Genomic DNA, 23,922 nt, shown 5'->3' with positions numbered 1-23,922 from the left:
TCTTTGTATTTAAATTTGCGGAAAACTGTTGCAGACAAGTGGATGAAATTTAAAAGAAAATTCAGCCACATGCTGCTCAACATTTTGCGCACGGAAATCAGAGCGTACTGGGGCTTTTACAATCCACAGCATTAATACTGTTCTGGATGTTCACAGCGGATTTCACCCTTTTCAATGTAGGAGTGAAGTTCGCAGCAAAAACCTCAGATAACAAATGCGGATTTTGTTGCAGAAACATTGTGGATATGCTGCAGAAATCCCGTAACGTGTGTACCCTATGAGGTCATATTTTATAATCCTAAATCTTATGAGGTAACAATTTATAATCATAAGTCCAACAGTCTTTGTCTTCTGATTTATATAGTATCGAACAATGGCACAATACATGATTAGAGTTTACAATCCCGAAAATATTAAAATTTAAAATTTAAAAAATATAAAACATTTCATAATATTAAAAATACCAAAAATATTAAGAAGAATAAGACAGAATAGATTAATAATTATAATTATGGGATTGATACACAACCAGCAGTGATATCTATATTCACAATGTTTTATAAACTAATGTGAAACTATAGAACTGAGAATTTATATCCAAATTTTAATTTAATGTTTTAATTTTAAATAAGAAGAAAATATTACACTACACATATACAATTTCTATGTTTAATTATAGATTCAAAACCCTAATAAAAATACAATAAATATAAAAACATAAAAACAAAATAAAAATAAAAATAAAAAGTAAAAACAATAAATTAATAAAATAACATAAAAATTTAAATAACATACAATAAAACAAAATTATCTATAAAATTATTTTAGATGATATTTTAAATAAAAAATATATTGATGGACTAATGGATATAAATGTGACAAGAGATAACTATCCAAACAATAGTCTGTCTAATTCGTTTTCTACCCAGTTTATAAATTTAGATCTAAATAAATTAAAGATTGGAAATAAATGTTCATTAATCCGATCAATTCACTTAAAAACTGCTGAAGTTATTCCTGTATGAAATGGTTTGGTAATAAAAGTCAGCTACAATGTACAACTAATGTTCACTTTAATGTATCCTCAAACACAGGATACAATGTAACAAGTTACTCTAAACTTGATTGGCTAGAAATAATGTCAATCAAATCTGGCCTGTAAAAGACGCCAGAAACAAAATGCTCCCGCCCCCGGAAGAAGCTGACTTAGTTCAGTGAAACGTACGTCGGGACTATACCAACTCTGATAGTAGGGAAAGATTACATAGAGGGAGAGATTAGCATAATGAAAATATAACATAAACTAATCCTACCGCATCTAGAGAATCGCTCATGACAGAGCGGGAACGAATGAGTGTAGTGGCGATTACACTGCACACCACTTAGCCGTTCTCACGGCTGAGACTCTGAATATTGCAGACATAATCCAGCTAGCAATTTTCCAGTCTCACTACCTAAGAGTGTTGACTGCTAACGGGCATTCTTGTCGGTCTATCCGAATGCAGCGAAAGCTGTTATCCCAGCACCTCTGCTTAACACAGATTGGAGCAGTAACGCAGGGAGAAAACATACTCGGTGAGCAGTCAGCTGCTCACTGAGACTTTACGTCTGTATAAACACAGTGATAGCCGTCATCCCTGCGCTGCTGCTCAACAATAAATCAGAGTGGCAACGCTGGGAGAAAATTACAATAACAACGCATTGGTGATCAGTCAGCTGCTCACTAGGCTGTCTGCCTGTTTAAACGCAGCGATAGTTGTCATCCCAGCACCTCTGCTCAACACAGATTGGAGCAGTAACACTGGGAGAAAACGTACTCGGAGAGCAGTTAGCTGCTCACTGAGACTTTACGTCTGTTTAAACACAGTGATAGCCGTCATCCCAGCGCTGCTGTTCAACAATAGATTGGAGTGGCAACGCTGGGAGAAAATCACACAATTAAAACGCATTGGTGATCAATCAGCTGCTCACTCAGACTGTCTGCCTGTCTAAACGCAACGATAGCTGTTAACCCTGCGCTGCTACTAAATTACAGATGCAGCTGGTAATCCTGGGCTGCTAATCATTTAAAGACCCGAGTGGCCACGCTGGGAGAGAATATATATATATATAACAATATACTCAGTGACCAGTCAGCTGTTCACTGAGACAGAGCACGATTCCTTGCGGTGTGCATACGCAGGGTTTATAATAAATCCAATACAGACCCTTGCAGCACCACCTCTTCTATTTCCACTGAAGGAGAAAAGCTTCCAATAGCTTCCTTATCAGTGGAATTTGAAAACCAAGAAATACATAATATAATAAAATAAGGTTGAAAGACTTTATTAATAATAAAAATATTATAAATTGTGGCAATAAAAGGGGACATTGCACAGGACAAATCTTTTCCCTACTACATTAGTCGGTATCAATAAAAGCATTGAAGGCGACATTAAACCCACCGTGCTCTACTTTTCCCTCTTTACCCATACCTACACTTTTTATTATTTATATAGTACATAAGGACTAAGCAATTATTTGCTTATTCTGTGATTGGTTTTGGCAAAAATGACCCCAAATATTAATGTTTTTTGTTTTTTTCTACTATAGGGAAAGGATATTGGTGCAGAGATCAAAGAGGACAAACTAAATGACGTTGAGGAAAATCATGATATTATTTCATACAGGTATGATAAAGTATATAACTTGTCCTTTGATCTTAAATTTTCCAATAAATAATAAAAAAAAAATAAATAAATATATATATATATATATAATATATATCTTGATTTATGAGCTAAATAAGAATATCTGAGAGTTCATTTACACGTAGTGGTAGTTCACCTTGAGGTAAAAAAAAAAAAGTGCCGCAAAACCATGTGGTTTTAGGGTGTGTTCACATCAGCGGTCGCTTTCAGTCGCAGCTTTCCATCGGAGTAACCTATCAATGGAAAGGAAAATGGAAACCGTAGCTTCCATTTGCATTACCATTGATTTCAATGGTGATGCTTCCGTTGCTAATGTTTTCCAGTTGTCTCCGTTCCGTAACGGTTCAGTTTTTTTGGCGGAATCAATAGCACAGTCGACTACGCTATTGATTCCGCCAAAAAAAAAAGAACCCTTACAGAACGGAGACAAACGGAAAACATTAGCAACGGAAGCATCACCATTGAAATCAATGGTAATGCAAATGGAAGCTATGGTTTCCATTTTCCTTTCCATTGATGGGTTACTCCGACGGAACCCATCAACGGAAAACGAACGCTGGTGTGAACAGGCCCTTACAGAAAATTACCTTGTTTTTGTTTTTTTGATCCTTTTTTATTTATTTTTTGTGTTTTTAATTACTTTTTATTAATTGTCTATTTTATTACATTTTCACAAAAAATAAATAAAAAGTTGTACAAGCAGAAAACAAAACCTTATAAAAATATAGAAAAGCTATGTAGTCCTGACAATACAGGAAGTATCGTATAACATTAGATGAAAAGAACGCCCACAGAATGGGATATGTCGCGGGAAATCAGAAATAGGAGAAATCACACTATTTCTAATAAAAGTATCATCGTCATGGAAATCACAGAAAAAGAGACCGGGGATGGGAAATAGGGGGAAGGGAGAGTATAAACATCTATATAAAAAAAAAACTTGCATTGGTCTATAGCTGGAGTACTTAAAGTTATCCAAAGTCCAGTTCAGGATCATATCTGCGTAGCCCAAAAGCTGTCCACTGGGGTCCATATGGAGTAAAAGTATTCAAGCAAATTATTTATACTGGCAGTTAATCTTTAACCCCTTCCCGCCACAGCCCTTTTTCAGATTTTCATTTTAGTTTTTTTCTCCCCACCTTACAAAAGCTCTAACTTTTTTTTTTCCTTCGATATAGGGGCTTGATTTTTGCGGGACAAGTTGTAGTTTTTTGTAGCACCATTTATTGTGTCATATAATGTACTAGGAAACGGCGAAAAGTTATTTGTGGGGTAGAAATGAAAAAAAACAGCGATTCCTCCATTGTTTTTTGCATCCCAAAAGCTTTTCAAGGAGGGGCAACTTCACCATATATGTGTCATTGTTCCTCCTGTCACCCCACAACGCTAACCCTGATCTGGGACTGAAGGGTACCATATTTGGTAAATCTTTTAAGATCAGAGTTAAGGGGTGAAATTGGTCGATAACTAGAGTATCCAAATGGTCGTTACTAGGTTTTGGAATGACTGTGTTATGAGAATGAAGCATAGGGGAAGGAGTCTGCATTAAGTGCAATGTTACTGTGCATTGTGTATCTATTCTGTTGCTACTAAAGAAGGTAAATGGTAATGTTGTACATTTCAGCACAAGGTCTTCAGATGATGAGAAACATGCCATGGAATCAGAAGAACTGGCAGTGAGCAAACTGCTTCACAGCTTGCGGGAAGAAACTGAAAAAGTAGAACAATTGCAAAAGGAGTTAGCGAATGCAAATGAGAGGCAAGTGTATTGGAACTCAAAGGGGTTGTCTGTAATCGGACATTTTAGAGTTAATTGGGGGGGGGGGGGGTCTCAGGGAACCATTGCATTGCTGTAAAGGACCGCTGATTTTAATGGCAAGCTGTGTAATGCTGTGCAAGGGAAACTAGCAGCTAGTGCCAAGTCCCCCCTCCCGCTGATAAATATGAGGGGAGCCAGATAATCCCTTTTAAGAATGAATGTGTCGTTGATGTGCAGGCTTTTTTCATCTTAAGAATTTTTTTCACAGCTGCGTTTGTATTTTTGTTTTTCTGTTCCGTCATAGAAGCAGAAAAACGAAAATAACAGCAGTGCCAGATCCATCACGTGACGGATACCAACGGGGTCTAACGCACCCCACTAACTTTAATGGGATCTGTTGGGGTTCTGCCTTGGGTGTCTGTCCTTTTTAACAGGAAAACATTGCCCTGCATGTTAGTTTTAGCATATTTGTGGTCTTTTTTTTTATTTTTTTTAAATTTTTTATATGGTATCTGCAACGAAGGCGTATAACAGAGCCTCCAATGTAGATGTAAACAGAGCCTGGCAATAATATGTTTTACAGTTCAGTATAGTCTATAAACTCTTTTGACATAACCATCTCACTGCTAGTATGTCTAGAGTAAATCTTATGCAATCTCAATTTAGTCCCAAGGTTCCTCACTCCTATGAGGTAATCAAATTGGTATTCTTAGGGCTCATTCAGACGAGCGTAAAACTCGTCCACGTGCTGTGCGTGGAAATCGCTCACAGCACACGGGCCCATTTATTTCAAGTGTTCGTTGCGTGAAACTCACTGCATGTCCTCTCTTGGTGCGTTTTAACTCCCCTACGCGCCCATTGAAGTAAATGGGTACGTGGAAACTACGCACAGCACACGGATGCACAACTGTGGGCTGTGCGTGATTTGCGCATCAATTCCATTCAAAAAAAGAAAAGTGCTTTGCGAGTGTGTAAAAAAACACATGCCACTCGCAAAGCACAGTGATGCAATAACGCAACACACACGGACAGATTTACGCACGTTTTTTATGTGCGGAAATCTGTCACGCTTGTGTGAATGTAGCCTTATGTTTAAGGGGTGTTATTAGTCAAGGAGTGTTCATTAGACTGGACTTTCTGCTAATGATTTCACAGTTTATAACACAAGCAGTGACCCAGAGCTATCCCTATTCATAGTGTTGCTAACAACCAGCACATTGTGAACGTGGGTATGTACACAAATGCTAAATTAATTCACTATATGTGTTGGAAATAATGTGGGTAATTTGAACCAATGCGCTAAATGTGAACATGAGAGAATTTGTCTCAATTGGATAATTTACATAGAACGAAATAGATAACTATACATCATAAACATCTGTTTACCTGTAGATTGTCACAACTGGAAAAGAAATCATCTGAATCATCCGACAAAGAAACGGAGACAGAACCATCTGAGGAGGAGAGTGATCAGGAAGGTGCAGAGTTTGCAGAGCGTGTGAGTAGATTTTATATAAAAGCTAGTGAAGACAAAAATCTGGGGGGATTTTGGAATATTGTCAAAATACATTTGATAAATGGAGAAATTACAATCATTGGTATTATTATAATGATATTATATTGAGGAATTGCTCTTTAAAGTGGTTGTCCTGTTTGGGGCTGTTTTTTTGCTGATGACCTATCCATAGGCTGTAATCATGTTTTCAGTACGGGACAGTAGTTCTGCAGAGAGGCAGGGACTCCTAGCGTCGTACATAACTATGATGCTACGAGCCCGGCTCCCTGCACTGTGTTCGGTCCGGGACCTGTGGCCGAAATATGTCCGTCAATTACTGACGTAACATGGTCATGTGAACCCAGCCTAAGAACCATAACTGTTTCTTCATCCAGACCAGTTGGCTAGTACACTCACGCTATGAAACTATGTACCTCTTATTTTCACTCCTGGTATGGACTGTTTAACAATGAAATAGTCCCTTCTCGTGGCAATGTCCTGCCGCCATTAGAAGTCTATCCACTGCTCCCTACTCTGAACTCTGAAAGCCATTCATACATGGTTGTAGGGCAAGATTTTATTAAAGTTCTCAGTTAGCGATCCCATGAATTGCACTGTGGTGTTATGGGTAATGACACATTTCCAAATTGCAACCTGTTCTCTGATTTAGAAAATAGAATAGTTCTGATACTCGTTCACACACATACATAGAGACATTACTGAAAGTGAGTTTATTTTACAGATATCTTTGGAAGTGGAAATCCTGAAAGACAAGATTGAGACGCTGAATAAAGAACTTTATGAAACAAGTGAGAAGTTAAACGAAGCCCAACTAATAAAAAACAAGATGCAGGACCGGTAATAAGTGATTCATTCCCACTGAAGTTTTGTAAATTGCTTTAAAAATGCAAGTCCTGTTGTACATATTTTCCAGTTTGCGTCTTCATTTTTAAGGCTTTTACATCATTATGATGCTGTGCAGTGTGGTAAACAACAAACCACAAACACATACTAGATACAATTGAAACTGTTTTTGCATTGAGCAGATACTGTAGGTGAACCCTAAGGCTATGCTCACACGGAGTATTTTGGGGGAGGAATATCTGCCTCAAAATTCCGTTTGGAACTTTGAGGCAGATATTCCTCTCCCTGCACGCCGATTTTCGCGGCAATTATCGCGCCGTTTTTTGCCCGCGGGCATAAAACAGCGAGAAATACGCTTTCTCCTGCCTCCCATTGAAGTCAATGGGAGGTCGGAGGCGGAAGCGCCCGAAGATAGGGCATGTCGCTTCTTTTTCCCGCGAGGCAGTTTTACTGCTCGCGGGAAAAAGACGCCGACGCCTCCCATTGAAATCAATGGGAGGCGTTCTCGGGCCGTTTCTGCCGAGTTTTGCGACGCGGTTTCCGCGTCAAAAAACTCGGCAAAATACCCCGTGTGAACATAGCCTAAGGCTGGGTTCACACAGAGTTTTTTTGCAGGCAGAAAATCTGCCTCAAAATTCCATGTGGAATTTTGAGGCAGATTTTGCTCTGCCTGCACACCAATTTTCGCTGCGTTTTTCACCCGCGGCCATTGAGCGCCGCGGGCAAAGAATGCCGCAAAATACGCTTTCTCTGCCTCCCATTGATGTCCATGGGAGGTCAGAGACATAAACGGCCCAAGATAGGGCATGTCCCTTCTTTTTCCCGTGAGCCGTTTTTTCCGCTCGCGGGAAAAAAACTCCTCCACCTCCCATTGACGCGGTTTCCGCGTCCAAAAACGTGTCATAAAAACTCTGTGTGAACTGACCCTAACATGTAAGAATACAATCTCTTAATCGGTAATATGTTAAACCTGTTATTTATTTCTTGTTTTATAATTGTTTCCCTTTTTTTTTTATTCTTGGTTCTAGATGCTTCTCTCTAGATAAGAAACTATCAGATAATCAGGTGGATCTGGATGAGCGACAAACGCTTTTATTTTCTGTGCACAAGTTGGAGCTTCAAGTGGAAAGCCTGCAGTCGGAGATGAAAATGGAGCAGAGCAAAACAGAGCAACAGCAGTGAGTGCGCACAGAGGATGAGAGTGTAGGGTGACTGTACAGTTGTCTGTATTCCGCATGTTTCCTATTCTATTCTATAATTGTAGCCAACATTGCTTCAGACACACAAAGAAGATTGGGATCAAAGCACAGTATTGCTAAGTCTAATATTTATATGTATATACAAGTTGTTTTTGCTAATTGCTACATCTATCTTTTTATTATTTATAGGAAACTGATATCTGACCTGGAGGAAGCATTGGACAAGCAGAAGGTTGACTATCAGTCGTTAAGAGAGGCTGAGGTGAGTATATTTTAGATGGGGGGTGATATTGATAATTAACTAAATGCTTCAACAATTATCTTTTAAATAAAGTTTTTTAGTGAGCTACATGACCGAATTCGACAGAATAAGAATAAGACAAGTTTATTGGATATAACTTTTTATTTATTTCCTATTATATGTACAGCACCACCATCATCTGCCACACCATACACAAATATAGTTAATCTTATCTCCTAAAACACGATATGTCAATCGAACCTACCAGTATGTTTTTGGTGTGTGTGAGAGGAAACCTAAGTACCTAGAGGAAAACCACCCAGGTAGAAGGATAATGTGCCAACACGCATACGTCGTAAATTGTGGAAACTAGTAAAGATTCAAAACCTCATGAGATGAGTCCAAATTAACAGTTTCAGGCTGTGTATCAATGTAATGTAGACTTGCAGGATGAGATCACAGAATAATGCTTAAAGAGGCTCTGTCACCACATTATAAGTGGCCTATCTCCTACATAATCTGATCGGCGCTGTAATGTAGATAACAACACTGTTTTTTATTTTGAAAAACGATCATTTTTGAGCAAGTTATGAGCAATTTTAGATTTATTCTAATGACTTTCTTAATAGACATCTGGGCGTGTTTTAACTTTTGACCAAGTGCGCGTTGTAAAGAGCGTCATACACTTCTCTCCATTCATGTCCATTTATACTCCGCACAGCGTGATCTAGCGAGATCATGCTGTGCTGTCACATACACCCACATTAACTTTACTGAAGTGTCTTGACCGTGAATAGACATCACCTCCAGCCAGGACGTGATGTCTATTCACACTCCTGACACTTCGGTAAAGTTTGTGTCTGACTTAATCGCTGCACAGCGTGATCTCGCGAGATCACGCTACTGCTGTCATTCATAGAGTGATCTCACTAGATATGGCACTTATAATGTGGTGACAAAGCCTCTTTAAAGCAGACCTGTCGTCCTGTTCATATGCTGCCTTTCAAAGGGCAGCATGATATCATGACCGATACACTGAGCTATACTTATACGAAGTGGCACAAAAAAATATTGTTCCGTTTGTATAATAGCTGCTAAGAAAGAATACAGCAGACTCATAGTTATGATTAGAATATAGCAGACTCTGGACATTTGCCATAGACGATGTATGAAGCTGCAATAGTGGTTCTTCCTAAAGAAGGGAAGGATCTGGCGCGACCTGACTCTTATAGACCAATCTCCCTGTTAACATAGTTACATAGTTAGTACGGCTGAAAAAAGACACATGTCCATCAAGTTCAACCAAGGGAAGGGAAAAGGGAAGGAAAAATTTCTACACATAGGAGCTAATATTTTTTTGTTCTAGGAAATTATCTAACCCTTTTTTAAAGCCATCTACTGTCCCTGCTGTGACCAGCTCCTGCGGTAGGCTATTCCATAAATTCACCGTTCTTACAGTAAAGAAGGCTTGTCGCCTCTGCAGCTTGAACCTTTTTTTCTCCAGACGGAGGGAGTGCCCCCTTGTTTTTTGAGCGGGTTTTACAAGGAACAGGATATCACCATATTTTTTGTATGTGCCATTAATATATTTATATAAGTTAATCATGTCCACCCTTAGTCGTCTTTTTTCAAGGCTAAATAGGTTTAATTCTTTCAATCTTTCCTCATAACTTAAATTCTCCATGCCCCTTATTAGCTTCGTTGCTCTTCTTTGTATTTTTTCCAACTCCAGGGCATCCTTTCTATGAACTGGAGCCCAGAACTGAACTGCATATTCTAGATGAGGCCTCACTAATGCTTTGTAAAGTGGCATTATTACATCCCTGTCCCGCGAGTCCATGCCTCTTTTAATACACGACAATATCCTGCTGGCCTTTGAAGCAGCTGATTGACACTGCATGCTGTTATTGAGTTTATGATTTACAAGTACACCCAGATCCTTCTCAACAAGTGAATCCGCCAGTGTAGCGCCCCCTAGGACATATGATGCATGCAGGTTGTTGGTACCCAGATGCATAACTTTACATTTATCTACATTAAACTTCATTTGCCAAGTGGACGCCCAAACACTTAGTTTGTTTAAATCTGCCTGTAATTCATGAACATCTTCCATAGTCTGAACTATATTACATAGCTTGGTGTCATCTGCAAAAATAGAAATAGTGCTATTAATCCCATCCTCTATATCATTAATAAATAAGTTGAATAATAGTGGTCCCAGCACAGCACCCTGGGGTACACCACTTATAACCGGTGACCATTCAGAGAAGGAATCATTGACCACAACTCTCTGGATACGGTCCTTGAGCCAATTCTCAATCCAATTACAAACTATATTTTCTAAACCTATAGTCCTTAATTTACCCATTAGGCGTCTATGGGGGACAGTGTCAAATGCCTTTGCAAAGTCCAAAAACACTAAATCCACAGCGGCCCCTCTGTCTAGGCTTCTGCTCACCTCTTCATAAAAACAGATCAGGTTAGTTTGACAACTTCTGTCCTTAGTAAAACCGTGCTGGCTGTCACTTATAATGCTATTTATTGTCACATAATCCTGTATATAGTCCCTCAATAGCCCCTCAAACATTTTCCCCACGATGGATGTTAAGCTTACTGGTCTATAATTACCCGGGGAAGACCTAGAGCCCTTTTTGAAAATAGGCACCACATTTGCCCTGCGCCAGTCCCTTGGCACTATACCAGTCACTAGAGATTCTCTGAATATTATGAAAAGGGGGACAGAAATAACTGAACTAAGCTCTTTAAGAATTCTAGGGTGTAACCCATCTGGTCCCGGAGCCTTGTGCACATTTATTTTATTTAATTTAGCTTGGACCATCTCTACATTCATCCAATTCAGTATATCAACTGATATTATTAACAACACTGGCACCAGCTACATCAGCTGCTCTTTCTTCTGTTGTATATACAGAGCTAAAGAACCCATTTAGTAACTCTGCCCTCTCTTGATCCCCTGTGACCAACTCCCCATTACCATTATCTAGGGGTCCTACATGTTCAGACCTTGGCTTTTTTGCATTTATATGCTTGAAGAATTTTTTAGGATTTGTTTTACTATCCTTGGCCACCTGCCTTTCATTTTGTATTTTTGCTAATTTTATTACATTTTTACAGATTTTATTAAGCTCTTTATATTTTACAAAGGCTACAGCTGTACCCTCAGATTTGTATTTTTTTTTTATTTTTTTTTCACATAAAAATTTTAGCGAAAATTCTGGCTTGTAGACTGACAAAAGTGGTGACTTCAGTCATCTCCGGATCAGTCGGGATGTATTCCATCAAAATCCACGGCCGTGAATTTGCGTAGGCTGTCCCTGAACATCCAGGCTGCTTCTGAGGGCCCCCATTCTAGAGCTGTTCTATCCTTAGATGCCGCTAAGGCGTTTGATAGTGTAGAGTGGGGGTACCTATGGGCAGTGCTATCTATGTTCGGATTTTGGAGAAATGTTATCACTTGGGTGAAATTATTATATCATGAACTGGTTGCTAGGATAAGGGCTAATGGAATGATGTCTGAATCATTTTCTCTGGGGAGGGGGACGTGTCGGGTGCCGACTCTCCCCATTGTTCACTCTAGCGATAGAGCCTTTGGCTAATATGGTGAGACAACATCCGAACATAGAAGGTTTAAAATGTGGAGAGTTGGAGGAAAGTATAGCCCTATATGCGGATGATGTATTGCTGTTTCTGGGGAATGTAGAAAACTCCTTCCCTGAGGTTATGCGTGTTCTTGAACGTTTTGGCAGATTCTCGGGATTGGAAATAAATTGGACTACGTAAACTCTGTTACCGATCACACCACTGGTTACACCACTGGTTATAGGAGCGGTGACTATACGTTGCGTGAAGGAATTTAAATACCTGGGAATACGTGTCTCGGCAAGTGTACAGGACTTTATAGCTATGAATGTGCAACCCCTGCTGGGTAGACTGAAAGATAAGATTAAGCTTTGGCTTGGACTTCCGCTGTCGGCTCTAGGCCGTGCAAATCTGATCAAAATGGTTCTTATGCCTCAGATTCTTTACGTTGTACATAACGCCCCAGTGTGGCTCCCTAAATATTGGTTTAGGAGGATACATAATTTGTTTCGAGATTTGGTATGGAAAAGGGGATCCCTAGGATAAAATTAGAAAAATTGCAATTGCCAAAAGAACAAGGAGGACTAGCATTACCGAATGCTTGGGTGTATTATTTGGCGGCTGAACTACAATACCTTAAGGGATATAAAGACAGTGACCAGTGGGATTCAAGTGGTAAATTATTTTATCTAGGCCAACAAACTGATTTGATGGAAGCACTGGAGTCCCATAAACTGAGGAGGGTGGCTGGGGGTAAACCGACTCTATTGCTTTTACATAAAGTGTGGTGGGAATGCAAAAAATTGTTGGGAGTTACAGGGTGCTCGAATTATATGCTAATATGGAATAACCCGTATCTCTGGGAATTCGCTACCCTGGAAGGCTTTCAGGAGTGGGAGCAAAAAGGGGTTAGATTGGTTTGCCAACTATATGAAGGTGGGATTTTCTAGTCGTTTTCTCAATTGCAGGAGGGTTTCGATCTTCCTAATAGATTATTTTATCAATACCTACAGCTGCGACATGCAGCTCAAACACAGGCTAGGACGATCGACTTGAGCTGCTCTACCTTGGGTGTTGTGGAACATGTTCTGGGAGCTGAGGGCACGAAGGGTTATTATACCTTTGGTTTATAGCACCTTACTCTCTAAACTATTGGGAGATCCTATGGCAGAGATAAAATGTAAATGGGAATGTGATGTAGGCCCCCTTACTACTGAGGAATGGGGAGAAATACTGGAGTCTGTAAATAAGATATCCATTAGTATAGCGCATAGAAAATCGCAACTATTTTTGTTACATAGGGTGTACAGGACGCCCAAGGTGTTATGGAAAATGCGGATTAGGTCATCAGCGGAGTGCCCTAGATGTTAAACTGACGAGGCTGACTTAAAACATATGTTTTGGGATTTCTCAGCTCTAAATGGGTGTTGGGGGTATGCTTACTAGGGTGTATGGGAGGGATCTCCCGCTAGATTCTGGGTTGCATGGGGGGAGGGGGGTGATTGGGCTTAAAAAGGTGCTATATCATGCAAGAAAGCTGATTGCAAAATATTGGTTACAAAGGGATCCTCCTGGCTTAAAGAGACACTCTCACCACATTATAAGTGCCCTGTCTCCTACATAGGGAGATCGGCGCTATAATGTAGGTGACAGCAGTGCTTTTTATTTAGAAAAACTATCTATTTTTACCACGTTAGGAGCGATTTTTTTTTTTTTTGATTTTTTTTTTTTTAAATTTAATTATTTATGCTAATTAGTTTCTTAATGCCCAAGTGTTTTTAATTTAGACCAAGTGGGCGTTGTACAGAGCAGTGTATGACGCTGACCAATCAGCGTCATACACTTCTCTCCATTCATTTACACTGCCCTAGCGATATAGCTATATCGCTATGTGCAGCCACATAAACACACTATAATGTTACTGCAGTGTCCTGACAATGAATATACATTACCTCCAGCCAGGACGTGATGTTTATTCAGAATCCTGACACTTCTGAATCTTTTCTGTGAGATTTCCAGCAGGGCAAAGGTAATCTCGCGAGATTACACTGTAAACTGTCATTTAAAACAAGATTACGTTTGCCTTGCTGGAAATCCCACAGAAAAGATTCAGAAGTGTCAGGATTCTGAATACATATCACGTCCTGGCTGGAGGTAATATGTATTCATTATCAGGACACTACAGTAACGTTATAGTGTGTTTATGTGGCTGCACATAGCGATATAGATACATCGCTATGTGCTGTGTAAATGAATGGAGAGAAGTGCATGACGCTGATTGGTCACTGATTGGTCAGCGTTATACACTCCTCTGTACAACGCCCACTTGGTCTAAAGTAAAAATACGCCCACTTGGGCATTAAGAAACTAATTAGCATAAAGCTAAAAATCGCTCATAAAGTGGTCGTTTTTCTAAATAAAAAGCATTGCTGTCACCTACATTACAGCGCCCATCTCCTTATGTAGGAGACAGGGCACTTATAATCTGGTGACAGCCTCTTTAACTGAGCTGGTAAGTAATCATACTATATCTCTAGAAAAACGGATAGATCTTAAACGTGGGGCGTTGCACAAATATGACAAACAATGGGGAAAATGGCTGCAGAGTCATGGCTTGGTTGGACCGGACGGGATCTAATAAGGTCCTCTAATGATACTCTCTGGAATATAATGTGGCAAGATAGTCGGTTCAGACAGAATGGGAGGGTATTAAGTACTGTGGTTGGGAAGGTTGGTTTGATTTGGGGGGTGGGGGACAGGTGTTCATGGATGGTTGTGTACGGATACATACAGCTGTGTCACGAGGTCTAATTATACTGATACATCGGGAATGTTCTGAAGGTTCCTAAATGTGACTTAATGGACGGGATTGGCATTTTACATAGATATAAGGATTACAAAGTCTATGTAATACAATAAGTTTGAATGTATGACATGAGAATATTCTGTATTATTGGAAATTCTTTATTGTATGTATCAGCTGTATTATCTGGTGTCGAGTTGTAATTAAATAAAAAGTTGTCTGATTTAAGAATATAGCAGACTCATGTATTCCGCTGCATTCTCTCAATTTTCTCCTTCATCAATGATTGATGTATCTGCCTGTACACACAGCGGCCGTGAATCATTGGTGAAGAAGCAGTGGAGTGCCGGGCTCATGAATACAGCAGATTCATAACGGAGTCCACTGTATTCTTCCTCATCTATTCCGTTTGGTATAATAGTACAGAGGACCTGTTAGTATAATATACTCCCCTTAAATAAGGCAGCATATTCTCATGACACTTCTGATTTAAATGGTCTCTGTCATTTCTGAAAACTTCTTCCCATATTATGGGCGATGTAACTATAAACGAAAATGCAATATACTTAATTGACCAAAAATGATGTTTTCCTATTGCAAAATCGCTATAAAGTCCCGGCCATTAGGTGTCTCCCTTCTGTATACCTTGCTGTCCGTTTCGGATTACAGGAAGTGGGGGCGTGTCCTTGTGGGCATTGCAGCTCCCCTCTCACTCATAAGACATGCAGCTATAACGGAGAGGAGGGGTTTTACAGCTGGAGCGTGCTCTCCAAGGGAGACGCTATGCATCCTGGGAAGTAAGGGAAAGGAAGTTTCAGCACGGACAGTGCTGGCAGAAGGCTGAGGGAAAGTACACGCCCCTAAAAGAGTGGATGCCAAAAAGGAGAGCAACAAAATCCGCTCATTTTCTGGCTATATAGGACAGTTAGGAGATACAAAACAAGTTACAATAGTTTTAGTGTACAAGTGCTACAAGCCTATGCTCTTGCTATGGTTTTTGATGAAATGACAGGTAAACTTTAAGATTGTTCTCATTTTATCACCATGGAAAATGTAAGGAATATATTTTGTTTGTTTGATTGTTTTGTTTTGCTGTTTTCCAATTTTTCACTATGATCCTTCTTTACCTCCACTATTTTATCTTCAGTCTGAAAAGGTGCCGAAAATGCAGTTGCTTGAGATGCAGGAAAAACTTAATACCTGTGAGAAAGCATTGGCTAAGAAGCAGTTTGAGATTGATGAAATTAAAGAGGCGGCTGCAAAATACCAGCCAGATTCAGAGACTATTGACGTTCTTCGAGCTCAGGTGAGTCCAGTTCACTACATTCTGTTAAAAATATTAAATGGTATTTGTGACCGTTTCATGCAAAAAATAAAATAAAAATGGTTATTTTTTATTTATTTTTAAGTCTTTCATGCCTCATGTGACCTTAGTGATCCTTCCACCACTTCTCCCTTTAAACTCATCCATAGAATCTCAGTGCGTGCCATGGACGGGCGTTTTATGTGACAGGACTCGGAGATAACTTTGTATCCTGTCGCTTTTCTGTGTATATGATATGCAGACTCTGGCAGCAAACATCACAGCACGTACCCCAGTCTCTCTAATGCTGTGGTGCTTACCACAAAATACTCTCATGTCTAGAAAAAAAAGATAAAAAAAAACAGATTTAGTTTCTTTGTGCCTAGTCTTTAAGACCCCATGCACACAACCGTAGTTTTTATCAGTAATTACGAATCCGTAATTACATATAATCTGCGGACCCATTCATTTCTATTGGCCACAGACACCTTTCCGTATATATTTCCAGATGTGTGTCCAGCCCATAGAAATGATCCACAAAATATAGAACATGTCCTATTCCTGTCCGTATTTGTGGCACGGACTTGCCCATAGAAGTGTATGGGCGCTTGCAAAATTGTGGATAACTACGGATGTGCATCTGTAGCCGTCCGTAATTGCCGAAGTATTGCTATGCGACAGCCGTGGATTCCCCCGAGAAAATGGCGCCTCAAGGGGTTGAGACATGTTGGTGACATAATTTGTAGCCTCCCTTTTTTTTTTTTTTTTTTTTTGCGGATCCGTAATTATGGATGCACTACGGACCATATTTGGGGACTCCGTGCCAGATCTGCGGATGATTACAGATCCGTATTTGCGGACAGTAAAAAACGGTTGTGTGCCTTGAGGCCTTAGGTTGTGTTCACACAACGTATTTTGCACGCTGATTCAGTATCAGAATCCACGCTGGAAATGCTTGCCTTTTTTTCTATTGCTTACAATGGGAATCGGCGCTGATTTTTGAGCTTGCTGAAAGTAATCCAGCACCACTGGAAAAAAACCTGTCCTAACTTGATGCGGATTTCATGACATAAATTCCCATTAAAGCAACAGGAAATTGAAAGAACAGCACCAACTAGTTTGGGCGCTGTTTTTTGCACTGAAAAGTGCCAAAAACAGTGTTCACAACGGCTTGCATTTGAAAATCTGCCTTCAAAATCGGCCTGGAAAACCAGCGGATTTTTGTGGCAGAATCAGCGACCGTTTTTTTCAGCTATTAAAACAACTCGGTGTGAACATACTTTTTATTTCAGTCCCTGTCGGCTTGCATCAGCTCTGACAAATGCCGATATGCCAAGCTCAAACTCCTCTGTATCATACCCAGTAGTGGTATATTTCAGTAGTTTTATAGCAGGGCATGAGACAAAGTAGTCTGAGGTTTGCATTTTCACAGATACCTACTGACTGGCAGGTAGAGGGAGAGAGATAGCAAGTGATAACAGTAAAGAAAAATAAGCCCTCTCCTTTTTTTTTTAGGGCCTGTTCACATCACCGTTGCCCTTCCGTTGAGGGGCTCCATCGGAGGTTTCCGTCGGATTAACCCCTCAGCAGAAAGGCAAACAGAAACCTCAGTTTACGTTTCACTCACCATTGAACTCAAAGGTGACGGTAACCTAGCTAATGGTTTCCATCTGTCACCATTGTCACAGGGTTCCGTTGTTCTTGACGGAACCAATAGTCGACTGCGCTATTGATTCCGTTGAAACTAACGGAACCATGTCATGCTGGTGACAGATGGAAACCATTAGCTAGGTTACTGTTACCTTTGAGTTCAATGGTGAGTGAAACGTAAGCTGAGGTTTCTGTTTGCCTTTCCATGATCAGAAATGAATGAATGAACTAGCAATCATTAAAGGGTTTTTTCCACCTTGGACATGCTGCACATTTTAAAATTTGCAGCCTGTTCATTATTCTGCACAGTTATGGGCTTGTGAATGGGGTATGAAATACCCCATTCACATGAATTACCAGCGGAACGGATTCTGGCAGGATTTAGGTGCGGAATCCACGTCTAAATCCTGATAGAATCCTGACCGTGTAAACATGGCCTAAAGCACTTGAAAGCACTCTGTTCAATTATTGAATCTTTATAAAGCTCATTTTAACTTCATTATTGCTCTGTTCATGGATTTATTCTTTTTGTTTTTTCTTTATTATGCCCAGATTGATATTTACTGTTCTGATTTTCATGCGGAGAGAGAGGCCAGACAAAACATTCACCAAGAGAAGGAGCAGGTGGCAGCACGCTTGGCCTATGTGATTCAAGAGAATGAAAAGCTGAGGGAGGAACGAGGAAGGTATATATTGTTTGTTTAGATAAATAATCCTTTCATAATTTGTTAGGGTTTTGTTTTTTGTTAATTTTATTTCCGCAATTATATTTCATTTTATAATACTAAAACCGCCACCAGTGAATCAAACCATTTGAACAGTCATTTTGTATAGTTGATGGCTGAGCACCTTGAGCATAGATTTATGTAAGGAAAGCCAGAATAACAAATGTTGCGTATTCCATATATTCTTAGATTCTGATATAGTCCTGTAAGTAGTTGCCTAAAAAAAGAATACATGTGTGTATATATTTGAGAACATTGTTTCAGACCAAATCCCTTTGTAATACTTAACTGACATGTTACACAAATGCAGGTTTATATGATTTAAAGGGGGTTTTAAACTAGACCGTTTTTTTTTGTTGTTTTTTTTAAATCAAATACTTTTTATTGTGCATTTTCAACAAATACAGTAACATACACAAAAGTAAACACCCCCACCCTTTCTACTCAACCAAGCAGCCAGAGAGAACAAGAAGGAAAGGACCATAGCAATGACACAGGAAGTATTCGCCACGCAGGGCAGACACATATGCAGATACATTAATTGTCAGAAAACCATTCGCTCCCCATTTGTCAGAGGGTAACTTGGCGTATGTAAACACAGAGCTATACCTTACCCCAGAGATTCCTTCAAACATCTATGTGAGTTACTACCCCCGGACACATCTACAGCAGACCTCCAAAATCCAACCCCCTATGCAAACTAGACTGTTAATAATGCTCATAAATATACATGTGATAACATGTTGCCACTGAGGTTCTGATAAGCCGGTTAGGAGGAGACGGAGGAAGCAGTCATCCTGGATGCAGCCGTGTCTGTAAGGATGGAACTACTTACATGAATCTCTATTTAAGAGCATGGTTTAGGCCAATGGCCACTGCTCCTTCTGTCCCTTCCTCGCTACTGGTTATTCAGAGCTGCTTTCATCTGCACATTGTTAAGCAATAGAGAAAAAAAAGAAGAAATACTTTGCTTTATAGGGCAACACGGTTTGGTTTAGGGTATTTGTAGGTGTAAGGTGGTAGTAGCTTTAGGCTGGGTTCACACGTGGCGGAATTTCACTTAAATTCCGCTGCGGACACTCCGCAGCGTTAATCCGCAGCGGAGCCGTTTGTCCATTGACTTACACTTTAATTTAGCAGTGTTCGTTTAGACGAGGCGTAAAATTCCGCTGCGGAGCATAGGCTGCGGAGCGGAATTTGGTGTCCGCAGCATGCTCTGTCTGTTGCGGAGCAGTGGCGGACTCATGGCGGAATTTCTCCATTGACTTCAATGGAGATTCAAAGTTCCGCAATGAAGTCCGCAGCTGTCATGCACATGTCATGTGTGCTGCGGATGCGTCTTGCTTTTTTAACTTGACATTTCTTCATTCTGGCTGGACCTATGTATTTCTAGGTCTACAGCCAGACTGAGGAAGTCAATGGGGCTCCCGTAATGACGGGAGCGTTGCTAGGAGACGTCAGTAAATAGTCACTGTCCAGGGTGCTGAAAGAGTTAAGCGATCGGCAGTAACTGTTTCTGCACCCGGGACAGTGACTACCGATCCCAATATACATGTATCTGTAAAAAAAAATGAAGTTCGTACTTACCGAGAACTCCCTGCTTCTGTCTCCAGTGACGGCTGCAGCCAATCACAGGCCAAGCACAGGCTGCAGCGGTCACATGGACTGGCGCGTCATCCAGGGAGGTCGGGCTGGATGCCGAAAGAGGGACGCGTCACCAAGACAACGGCCGGTAAGTATGAAATTAGTTTACTTTCACTAGGGAAAGTGCTGTCCCTTCTCTCTATCCTGTACTGATAGGGAGAAGGGAAGCACTTTTCCCGCAGTCCGCAGCAGCTAGTCCGCATCAATTTTCTGCACATTTTGTGCAGATCCGCAGCCGTAATCCGCAACCCGGATTAGGTGTGGCATTGATGCGGACAGTTGCGGAGGAAATCCGCCACGTGTGGTCATGCCCTTACTCACCTTATTGGGTTGTGCTTGAGACCACAACTCCGGTGTACGTATATCTGTGTAGTTGTTCCAACGGGTTTGCTGCAACCAGACTTCCCCTCGACCAGGGGACCGCTTTCTTTTTTTTTTTTTTTTTTAAATAATTTGTTTTTACGTTGCCACATACCGAGAGACACAACATTTTGTATTTTTCTATTCACATGAGCTATGTAAGGGCTTGTTTTTTGCAGGACAAGTTTAAGTTTTTATTAGCACCTTTTAGGAGTACATACGGTTTTATGATAACTTTTTATCCATTTTTTTGGGAGGCAAGATTAGAGTAAAACATAAATTTGTGCTTTTTTTTTTTTTTTTTAAATAATAGAGCGTTCACCCTGCATTATAAATTCCATGATAATATTATATTTCAGATTGTTATAGATGCAACATTACCATCTATGTGTAACTTTTTTTTTTTTCCATAATAGGGCATTTCTTGTGGGGTCAGATCTTCTTTATTTATTTTTACTTAGGATTTTCTAACTATTTTTTATTTTTTTTTGGTCCCACTATGGGACTTGAAAATGCAATTAATGTTTCAATAATACACTGCTATACTTTTGTATTGCAGTGTATTATGCTTTATTTTAGACCCTGTCTAATAGGCTTACATCCATGATAGACTTTGGGGCTTTGTTAGGAGAAACAGAACGTTAAAGTAAGTAACATTGACTATCACTTGGCACCTGACAAAGGGTGGAATATATAAGGCCGCAGGTGAACAGTCCGTTCTTGAAGTTTGTTTTGGAAGTTGGAAAAAAGAGCAGAACGGTAGGTCTTATGGGGAGTTCCCAGTATGCAGTGGTTAGCACCTACCAAAAGTGGTCCAAGGAAGGACAACGGGTGAATTGGCGACAGGGTCATGGGTGCCCAAGGCTCATTGATGCCCGGGAGGAGTGAGGACTTTCCCTGTCTGGTCCAATCTCACACAAGAGCTACTGTAGCACAAATTGCTGAAAAAGTTAATGTTGGTTGTAATAGAAAGGTGTCAGAACACACAAAGCATTGCAACTTGCTGCGTTTGGGGATGCTTAGCCAAAGACTGCCCATGCTGACCCCTGTTCACCGCTGATAGCACCTACAATGGAAAAGAGTTCAAGGTGTTGACCTGGCCTCCAATCCCCCAGATATTAATCCGATTGAGCATCTGTGGGATGTGATGGAAAAACAAATCGATCCATAGAGGCCCGACCTCGCAACTTACAGAATTTAAAGGATCTGCTGGTAACGTCTTGGTGCCAGATACCACAGGACGCTTTCGGGGTGTTGTGAATGCAGTAAGCTCATAATATCCCCCTAGTAGTGGTGCAGTCAGCCAGAATTTAATCATTACATTTTGGAAAATGAAAGCTCCTACTGCTATAAAGATATATAAAGAAATTAATCTGCACAAAATGTTGTGAGGTCTGTTCTGGAAAAAATATACAAAGTAGTCATTTGTACTGATTGATTAATATATGCCTTTCTCTTTAGGCAGTCCATAGAACAGCTTCAGAGGCGGCATGGCTCCATGAGATCTGAAGATGGTAGTAAAAGCCCTACTCTTGTGTCCAGAGGTACAATCTCACTGCTACAACTGTTTTGCCTATTTTGTTCAGTTAAAATAAACAAAAAAAATGTATAATCTAAAAATACATTCATTCAGTTGTGAATCATATTGCGAAATTTAATTTAATAAAATGGAAATTGAAATGACGGGCTTTACATCAATAATCCTTTAGCTTTATTGACTTAAGGTCTCAGTAAGACATGTCTCATGAAGATGGTCAGGACTTCCCCTTTATGAGCCAGAACAGATAGCCATTCTGGCAGACTTGAGCCATCTATGTATTACAGGGACAGCCATTCATCAGATCTTTGCCAATGGTGGTGTAGCGGGTCCGTTCTTAAAGCAGATGTCTCTAGTGAGACAACCCCTTTAATTTGCTTTCCTCTAAGGCTTTTTCCATGTGACAGCAAGCCTCACCTTGTTTTATTGTATTCTCACCCATGGTTGGCCACATGTAAACCCAAACCAGTTAACGTATTTATTTACTATTTAATACCATGTTATAGTTTACAATATAAATAATGAACATAAAAAGATAAAAAAAAACACAGAACCCTCTCACAAACGGAAACCATTAGCAAAGTTTCCGTCACCATTGAGATCAATGGTGGTAAGGTTTCCGTTTGCCTTTCCATTGAGAGGTTCCCCCGACGGAACTCCTCAATGGAAAGAAAACGCTGATGTGAACAGGCCCTTATCCTGACTTACAGCCTGTATTTTATACATATAAACTAACATGAGTTTCATATTTTCACACAAACTTAGTCAAGAAAAAACACTGTTTAGCAACATGCGACAATGTCTTAACATTTATAATATATATTTATTTGGAAGTAGTCTACAGTTCGTATATTGATTTGCATACTTTATCTGTAAGAATATATATATATATTTTTTTTTTACTTTTAGGTGCAGAGAACATGGAGCAGCACAACCTTATAGTACACACCTGTCCTAAGTGTCAACTGTCGGTGCCTGACATGGATACCCTGCAAATTCACGTGATGGACTGTATCACATAAATTCATTCACTTGTATCTGCAACGTTAATTCTTTACTTTGAACAGCTTAGCTTTTTCTCATGAGATTATTCAATGGTTCTTAAACTGCACCGAACTGAACTGAATTGTCACTATATAGTTCTTTGTTTAATGGGAGCTTGACATATATATATGTATATGCACTGATTTAGATTATTACCCGACAGGCTTGTTACCATAGGAAAAAACATTGTATAAATAACTTACTGGAAGCAGACAAAAATTTACATGAAAAGACAAAAGCCTATGTGCTCGATCACTGGAAGTAGTAAAGATGCTAGAAGGCTAAAAGTCAAAAAGGCATCTTACAAACCAGCGCTCGTTACAAAGACATTATGTCTGCAGGTTTGGGATTTATTTTTACTATGGAAACAAGTTTAATTTCTGTTTTTTTTGTGCTTGCTCCAAGGCCGGCTTCTTCTGCGAGTCAGGGAAATATGTGAACAAAGCCTGCCCAGAAATGCATATAGCACTAGCCATGGGATTCCCCGAGCAAGCACACAATCTTGGGGGATATCTGGTCTCTCCTTTTATTTAAACCACATGCATTCACTTTGTAATGCAAAAATACACATAGTAGAAATGCTTCTAAGGCTTTTCCAGTAAACCAAACAATCCCTTGCACAAAGCCCAAATATAGTTTGCAGATTTCGTCTTTATAGTACATGAGGGGCTGTTCGTGTGGTAAGACGTAATGATATCTATTCCAACAGAATTTTACAAACTGACAAAAACATCAGCCACACGCTGTTGAACTTGTCCCTATTGTGGGTCCCATAGTACAATGGAGGCGAGGCAGTGGGGGCACTAGTGCCCTTTTGGTATGTTTTTGTTATTTGGATAGTTCTAAAAACAAAACTGAAAATGTGAGAAAAGCCTGCGGAAATTTTTTTTTTTTCTGGATATTTTCTGTATATTATTTATAAAATGTCTTGCTATTTTTCCTACCCTGTGTAAAATTAGAGAGTGGATAGCTGGAATTCTGTAAATAAAATTCTTTACTCTGGGAGTG

At 39.9% G+C, this 23,922-nt stretch overlaps 1 protein-coding gene across 3 annotated transcripts in view; it reads left to right on the top strand.

The window, feature by feature from the left end:
* OPTN (optineurin) overlaps positions 1–22,914 on the top strand; it is a 43,625-nt gene extending 20,711 nt beyond the window's left edge. For 2 of the 3 annotated variants that reach the window (XM_075857412.1, XM_075857411.1), the window contains exons 5-14: positions 2,593–2,669; positions 4,315–4,449; positions 5,842–5,947; positions 6,687–6,802; positions 7,837–7,986; positions 8,197–8,269; positions 15,799–15,957; positions 18,157–18,290; positions 21,795–21,877; positions 22,780–22,914. In XM_075857412.1, the coding sequence (XP_075713527.1) occupies positions 2,593–2,669; positions 4,315–4,449; positions 5,842–5,947; positions 6,687–6,802; positions 7,837–7,986; positions 8,197–8,269; positions 15,799–15,957; positions 18,157–18,290; positions 21,795–21,877; positions 22,780–22,892 (1,146 nt within the window). In that variant the 3' untranslated portion in view covers positions 22,893–22,914. Of the gene's footprint in view, positions 1–2,592; positions 2,670–4,314; positions 4,450–5,841; positions 5,948–6,686; positions 6,803–7,836; positions 7,987–8,196; positions 8,270–15,798; positions 15,958–18,156; positions 18,291–19,942; positions 20,142–21,794; positions 21,878–22,779 lie in introns of those variants that run through there. The other variant, XM_075857413.1, reaches the window with a different exon arrangement.
* The last annotated feature ends 1,008 nt before the right edge of the window (positions 22,915–23,922 follow it).

The sequence above is a fragment of the Rhinoderma darwinii genome, chromosome 3 (assembly GCF_050947455.1).
Source record: "Rhinoderma darwinii isolate aRhiDar2 chromosome 3, aRhiDar2.hap1, whole genome shotgun sequence".
Taxonomy (NCBI): Eukaryota; Metazoa; Chordata; class Amphibia; order Anura; family Rhinodermatidae; genus Rhinoderma; species Rhinoderma darwinii.
This window is presented reverse-complemented; position numbering and strand designations above follow the sequence as displayed.